Source organism: Ciona intestinalis, unplaced genomic scaffold (assembly GCF_000224145.3).
Source record: "Ciona intestinalis unplaced genomic scaffold, KH HT000145.2, whole genome shotgun sequence".
Taxonomy (NCBI): domain Eukaryota; kingdom Metazoa; phylum Chordata; class Ascidiacea; order Phlebobranchia; family Cionidae; genus Ciona; species Ciona intestinalis.
In genome coordinates, this window is record NW_004190467.2 from 31,925 (window position 1) to 39,684 (window position 7,760).

At 39.8% G+C, this 7,760-nt stretch overlaps 1 protein-coding gene across 4 annotated transcripts in view; it reads left to right on the forward strand.

The window, feature by feature from the left end:
* Nucleotides 1–7,674, forward strand: part of LOC100182646 (rap guanine nucleotide exchange factor 1-like) — an 8,445-nt gene extending 771 nt beyond the window's left edge. Inside the window, exons 2-19 of one of the 4 annotated variants that reach the window (XM_018816129.2) lie at nt 589–720; nt 785–852; nt 1,845–2,032; nt 2,083–2,216; nt 2,276–2,381; nt 2,455–2,532; nt 2,711–2,810; nt 2,867–2,990; nt 3,381–3,507; nt 3,567–3,653; nt 4,496–4,594; nt 4,649–4,728; nt 5,579–5,730; nt 5,997–6,077; nt 6,135–6,390; nt 6,574–6,777; nt 6,838–6,919; nt 7,231–7,673. In XM_018816129.2, coding sequence (XP_018671674.1) covers nt 589–720; nt 785–852; nt 1,845–2,032; nt 2,083–2,216; nt 2,276–2,381; nt 2,455–2,532; nt 2,711–2,810; nt 2,867–2,990; nt 3,381–3,507; nt 3,567–3,653; nt 4,496–4,594; nt 4,649–4,728; nt 5,579–5,730; nt 5,997–6,077; nt 6,135–6,390; nt 6,574–6,777; nt 6,838–6,919; nt 7,231–7,339 — 2,207 coding nt within the window. In that variant the 3' untranslated portion in view covers nt 7,340–7,673. Of the gene's footprint in view, nt 1–588; nt 721–784; nt 853–1,844; nt 2,033–2,082; nt 2,217–2,275; nt 2,382–2,454; nt 2,533–2,710; nt 2,811–2,866; nt 2,991–3,380; nt 3,508–3,566; nt 3,654–4,495; nt 4,595–4,648; nt 4,729–5,578; nt 5,731–5,996; nt 6,078–6,134; nt 6,391–6,573; nt 6,778–6,837; nt 6,920–7,230 lie in introns of all 4 variants that reach the window. The other 3 variants (XM_002126166.5, XM_018816130.2, XM_026839047.1) reach the window with 3 other exon arrangements.
* The last annotated feature ends 86 nt before the right edge of the window (nt 7,675–7,760 follow it).

Here is a 7,760-nt window from a genome sequence, read left to right on the forward strand (position 1 = left end):
AGGGGTTAGGGGTTAGGGGTTTAAGTCTTATGTGTGTAAACTGTAAAACTAACTGTTAGTAAACGATTTTTTATAAAATATTGAAATACTATACCAATACACGTTTTATATGTCACAAAAACGACGTTTTTTAAAAGTCCCCAGAAAATAATAATAAAAAAATGAGCGCCCACTTGTGAAAAAAGAGAGTGAAATTCGGATAATAAGTCGTATGTGTTTCATACACCTCGTGCCCGCTTACAAGTTACCACGTATGTAACTTATTTATCCTTGCATGGCGGGGCAACGACAGTCATTATAACACGTGTGTTCTGTTCCATACACCTCATGCCAGCATACAAGTTACCACGTATGTAACTTATTTATCCTCGCATGGCGGGGCAACGACAGTCGTTATAACACGGGTGTTCTGTTTCATGCACCTTGTGCCTGCTTACGAGTTACCACGTATGTAATTTTGTGGGCGATTGTTTTTTCTTCCCTTGTTCTATAGAAGCAGGGCTTTCAACTATTTATTATCGAATTAAAGCAAGCATTGCTGCTTGATGATGTTCATAATAATGTTAGCTAACTATGACATCATTACAGGGGAATCCCCGGAAAACTCGGCGAAAGTGACAGACAGGTTGAAGATCGCCAAGCGGAAAATTACGGATTCGTTCAAATCATCGACTGAATTTTACCGAGAAAAATATAAACAAATCAAAAAACCTGGAAAAGGTGAAATAAACGTTGTATTGAAGCCATTAAGTTACCTAAATGTTATATGATGTTTATATTACAGGGGGTCGTGTAAAGGGAAAGTCACGTCCATCACCGTGTGGCAGTCAAGAGGATCTAACTTCTTCCCAGGTTGGTTGTTATATATCATGGTTGGTTGTAGTATGCATGTGAAAATAGTTAAAGTCTGCGGTAGCACCCTTGAAAAAATAAGCTTGGTGGTGTTGGGGTAATGAGCCAACGCGTGCCTCACTGTAGGACCTCACCCATATAGAATAGAATTTGCATATACAATGTTGGGGTAATGGGCCAACTCTGGCTCAAATCCCAGATCTCATGGCGTGCCTTACTGTAGGACCTCACCCATATAGAATAGAATGTGCATATACAATGTTGGGGTAATGGGTAGGGATGCACATTACAGAATAATTAGGTATTCTAGGATATCCTAGAATACTTTATTTCGAATCTAGAATTCCGAATCTAGAATTTCGAATCTTTTTACATTTATAGGAAAAAATATTTTTACCCACATAAGTCAGTTTATTGAGTCTTTCATAATAGCCTTGTTTGATAATCAGTTGTAAAATGATCAAAAATTGTACTATTGGGTAGTTTTTGCCCCATGAAACGTATAGCAGGCTATGAAAAGACGTTGCAAAACGTTTACTCTCGAAAGTCCCACAAACACAAAAATATTTTTTTTTCAAAAATATTAAGTTTTAAAAATTGTTAATATAGTGTATGAGATGACGCGTGATGACGTCATTAAACAGAATACCGAATCCCGTAATTAGATTCGAATACAAAAGGATTCGAATCTATAAGATTCGAAATTCTGTAATTGTGCATCCCTAGTAATGGGCCAACTCTGGCTCAAATCCCAGGTCCCATGCCATGCTTCACTGTAGGACCTCACCCATATAGAATAGAATGTGCATATACAATGTTGGGGTAATGGGCCAACTCTGGCTCAAATCCCAGGCCCCATGGCGTGCCTCACTGTAGGACCTCACCCATATAGAATAGAATGTGCATATACAATGTTGGGGTAATGGGCCAACTCTCAACTTTGGCATGTGTGTTATATGATGATAATGGCATGTTATAACTTCCCAACCCAGCAGTCGTTGGATGGTGAAACAAAGATCAGGGAATTAGTGAAAGATTTGAAAGTTGGGTTGATGTATTTCCGCGCCGTGGTTTCAAATAAAAGGTTCGAACAATTTTCGGGTTCGGCCTCGAGGATTCTGGAAGTTGTGATCACCGTGTTGGATGAAATATCAAGGAACCAAATATCTCCTGAGCTAAGGTATATCTCTGTTTGTACGTTATAAATATTAACCCAAAGTATTTCCACAGTTCAGTAATGACATCGTGTCGTGCTTGTGTTGTTCAAAGCCTCGCCCAGCTAATCCAGTGGTCCGACGACATGCTGCTGGGTGCAAACACAACAAGCAATGATGAACGATTTAGTTTGGTTCCTACACTTATAGGTACGTTGTATATTGTGTATTATGTGGTATTGTGGTAGTTAACCTTCCGCCATCCACAGATTCCGTCCAAAGAGGTGTTGACGGATTAGTTGATGAAGCTTTGAGCAAGATCCGATCCCGAAGTAGCGCCCCAACCACCCCCACCTCCCCTAGTAGGGGGGCAAGGTATTGTTATGTCATGATGTTGCATGCACGTGATTATGTGATCATGCATGTGAATATGTTCATATTACCACAGCCTTCCTGATGCGTTTGGATCACTAAGAATCCCCAACAACCAACTTAGAAGCCAATCACTAGCACACCACTTTAGCAGGTACCCAACGCATGAAAATTCAACAAATTGTTTTCAAATTTCTTGTTGTAGCTTCTTATAGTGAATGTTTGTACATGTTGTTGTTGCATGTATCTTGGCCAAAAAGAACTGAAAGATCTCTTTCACATTTTTAATTTATATGATTGGTACCCACCAACAATAACCCCACAAACCTTAGGTTACAAGCCATCCACGATGAATCAGTACCTCCAATCCCACCAAAGAAACGAACAAACAAACCGATTGGGATCGTTTCCCCTTTCAACCCCAACCCTGATGTAAGTTGTGTCACCCCATGTTCCACCCCCTAACCCACCTCATGTTGTAACCCCAGGTTTCTGTGTTTGGTGTGCGTGGTTTAACGAGATCCGAGGAATCCTTGATCGGCCCCTCGTACAAATCCAACAACACGGAATCAAACGACCGCGCGAGTTATTGCTCAAGTAATTTAAGTTCAGGTAAAACAATATGTTAGGATGTGTTATGAATGCATTGCTCGACGTTCTTGCTGCTAATCCCTGTTTTGTTTTATTAATTTAATCTTCGTTATCGAAGAAATAAATAAAAAAATTATTACAATAAATTGAATAGGTTGTGTATGATGTATAGTGGGGTGGGGAAGATGGGACACCTTTAGAACAGAATATCTAAATATCCCGATTGTATTTAAACAATCAAAAACGGTCCATGGGAGTTGTGAGGATACAGTTTTATAATTCTTTGAATGATCTTTGTTTACTACCAAATGGGACGATAAAATAGAATGAGAAAGGTGTCCCATCTTTACCCACCCTACCGTATATAGAGTATTAATCATATAACGAATGTTGGCACAAACATGTATACAGATAGTTGCGAAGTACTAACAAACGGCGAGGCAAATTATGTTGCAAAGAATATTCTACGATGGCATAATATGGAAGATGGGACCAGTGAACGACCGGCATCATATCCAAACCAACTCGTACCAATAAGGTAAGCCCCCCCCCCACCAACCCCCACAAGCCCCACTCACAGCATGTGCATGATCATAGGCTTAATATACCAAGTGCTGCAAGTTCAATGTCAAGCATCACCATCGACGATCAACACAGCGGATCCTACAACTGCTTGTTGGGAAGGTACTTATGACATCATAATCACCACTCAATTAATGTTTCTTTAATTGGAATAATTCCGGAAGGAAACAATTAAATTTCATTCACTGCGTTATTACATCATAAAAAGCCATTGAATTATAAATAACACAACAATGTGCTTTGTGATTCATACATTTCCTTTCGTTTGTTTTTGTTTTAATTAACTCACTAACGTGTCATAATTATAATTGTGATGTAACATATTCTCATAACCACAATATTTCGTTTCGGACAGTAACTTGGTGGATAGTAACCTCTTTTACACTGATGATGGACCAAGTTACTGTCTGGATACTAAACTCATGATCAGCAGATGTTTCGGACAGTAACTTGGTGGATAGTAACCTCTTTTACACTGATGGTGGACCAAGTTACTGTCTGGATACTAAACTCATGATCAGCAGATGTTTCGGACAGTAACTTGGTGGATAGTAACCTCTTTTACACTGATGATGGACCAAGTTACTGTCTGGATACTAAACTCATGATCAGCAGATGTTTCGGACAGTAACTTGGTGGATAGTAACCTCTTTTACACTGATGATGGACCAAGTTACTGTCTGGATACTAAACTCATGATCAGCAGATGTTTCGGACAGTAACTTGGTGGATAGTAACCTCTTTTACACTGATGATGGACCAAGTTACTGTCTGGATACTAAACTCATGATCAGCGGATGTTTCGGACAGTAACTTGGTGGATAGTAACCTCTTCTACACTGATGATGGACCAAGTTACTGTCTGGATACTAAACTCATGATCAGCAGATGTTTCGGACAGTAACTTGGTGGATAGTAACCTCTTTTACACATATATATCGCAGCCCTTCATCATCACATAACGTTTATTATGATGACGCAGCGTCGGTCAACAGTTTAAACGAACTGGATATCCCCCCTGATCTCCCCGCCAAGTTAAACAGGTGGGTATACATGGGAACCATGGTATACCACGGGAACTAACCATATATAAACAGGAAGTCAACAGATCTTAGCATGGCAAGCATTGTAAGCGAGGATGAAGAGCCACCGCCGCTTCCTACTAAGAGGAATAAATGTAAGTACTTGATTTATTGTCATTAAACCTGGTGTGGCATGGTTGATATGTTGCCACACAATATGGTTTAGCACAGGGGTTCTTAAACTTTTTAAAGCACGCCCCCCCCAATGAAAATCTCAACAAACTTGCGCCCCCTCCCTCCTTTTTTGTTAAGTTACCACAGTGGTGTTTAATTAATTTCTGCCATGATCCACCACAGCCTAACCTGACAAATTGGACATGCTTTAAACCGCATCCCCATTAGTTAACTGTATCTGTATTATTGCTTAAAAAATACTTTATCGCGATCAACGCAAGAGTGAAATCAAATAACTGTTCAGTTTACGTTGTAGTTAAACCTTATATTTACCATTTTTTTCTTAGCCAGGTAGACTGTTTGTTACGAAATAGTAGGGATTCATTGCATCATAATAGCGATTGTTTTGCCTGGCAATTAATTACGACATAACAGCAATTCACACGGCGATTATTAGCGTCATAATAGGGATTGACACTTCATCATTTAGCATGTGTAAGAGGTTTAAAAACAGGCCTAAATGTTTGCTATTTTAATTTAACTTTTACCTGATGCGTTGTGTTTTAGCCTTTTGAACACCACTGTTAAAACACTTTATTTTATAGTTTATCGCGCCCCCCTTACGAGTGTTTCACGCCCCCCTAGGGGGGCGCGCCCCCCAGTTTAAGAACCACTGGTTTAGCATCAAGCGCTTTAAAGTATAAACGCAATGCAGACCAAACAAGTAATATAAAACACATATTTGTCAACAAATGTTTGCGAAATACAAGATATTGCTTTACATAATTATATTATGATGCAACAATGATATATTAACCCATGTTTAAACAGTTGATTTGTACATGCATTTATTCGCACAAGAACAACCCCAACCCCCTCCCATGTCCGATATATCTCGTGAAACTGCGCGGAGGTACAACTTACCCCATAGTGTGGTTTCCCCTGCCCCGAGGACACTAGTGGGAAGTACAGAGCAGTGGCAGGTACGACATAAATATCTCATATACATGCATAGATATCTTATATACATGCATAGATATCTTATATACATGCATAGATATCTTATATACATGCATAGATATCTTATATACATGCATAGATATCTTATATACATGCATAGATATCTTATATACATGCTTAGATATCTTATATACATGCATAGATATCTTATATACATGCATAGATATCTTATATACATGCATAGATATCTTATATATATTCATAGATATATTTTAACATCTTGTTTTAGCAGAGTAGCGGAGATGGGAGTTCCCCCGGATCCCCGTTATACGACACACCCCCGGCACTACCCCCTAAAGCTCGTAAAACAGTAAGTATTATGACATCACACATTATGACACAATATGACACCGCTATGACATCACAGGAGAGCATATTTACGTTCCCCACCATAGAGGAACGACCCCCGCCCATCTTACCCAAGAGAAGTAGCGTCAGTTTCCGAAGAACTTCGATATTAAACCGACAACAACAGTTGAATGAGGAGCACGGGATGGCTGCCACGCCCATAACCACCCCACCCCTAGTTGCCCCGCCCCTACCCAGGAAAACAACAGCACGAGTTGAACCGCTGCCACAGAAAAGTTTCTCTGAAAATGTCGACGAGAAAGTAGAAGATAATGGTAAGAATTAGAGGGCTGCAAAGATTCGATTTTGTAATTTACTTCTAAATTGTGACACAACATCTAAACTAACCATTTATGAACCTAAACATAGGCCTTTGAACATTTAATAAGATAAAAGTTCCTGTGTTGCTAACCATGCAAGCGCAATTCCTTTTATTTGGTTCTAACCCCCCCCCACAGCCCTACCCCCGTCACCCAGCCCCCCAAAACGAGGGGGTTCCAAGTCATGCCCCCTCCCCCAACCTGACCCCGGCAACCTGCTTGACGCTGGCGAAGTTTCAAACTATCTAAGTTTTCATAAACATGGCGACCAATCATCTGATGAGGTTTGCAGTGGATGTGTAGACGCCCTTATCGTGTACGCAGCTGAGGCGGGGACCAAAAGTAAGCTTGTTAAGTTGTTATTAATACGACATGTTGCAATTCTAACCAACTTTCCTGCAGACCTCATCTACTTTGAAGCTTTCCTCACAACTTATCGAACGTTCATTCAACCTCCTGAGTTGCTACAAAAGCTTCTTTATAGATATCCTTTATGATGTCATTATATAACATATAATGTCATAATATATCATATAATGTCATAATATAACATATGATGTCATAATATGTCATATGATGTCATAATATAACATAATGTCATAATATATCATATGATGTCATAATATATCATATAATGTCATAATATAACATATGATGTCATAATATGTCATATGATGTCATAATATAACATAATGTCATAATATATCATATGATGTCATAATATATCATATGATGTCATAATAATATTATACTATATCTATATAGCCTCGTTTATTATTCCTTAACACGTCTAACGCAAAAGAACTTTGGATCCGAATCTTTGACCGCGGTCGACAGGAAAAGTAAAAGAATTTCCAAAAATGCTTTTTTCCTTCTGGTGCGCGTGGTGGATGAACTTTGGTAGGTGGTAGCTGGTTGTTTTGTTGGTCATCATGTGGGTGGTAGCTGGTTGTTTTGTTGGTCATCGGGTGGGTGGTAGCTGGTTGTTTTGTTGGTCATCATGTGGGTGGTAGCTGGTTGTTTTGTTGGTCATCGGGTGGGTGGTAGCTGGTTGTTTTGTTGGTCATCGGGTGGGTGGTAGCTGGTTGTTTTGTTGGTCATCATGTGGGTGGTAGCTGGTTGTTTTGTTGGTCATCGGGTGGGTGGTAGCTGGTTGTTTTGTTGGTCATCGGGTGGGTGGTAGCTGGTTGTTTTGTTGGTCATCGGGTGGGTGGTAGCTGGTTGTTTTGTTGGTCATCGAGTGGGTGGTAGCTGGTTGTTTTGTTGGTCATCATGTGGGTGGTATCTGGTTGTTTTGTTGGTCATCGGTTGAGTGGTAGCTGGTT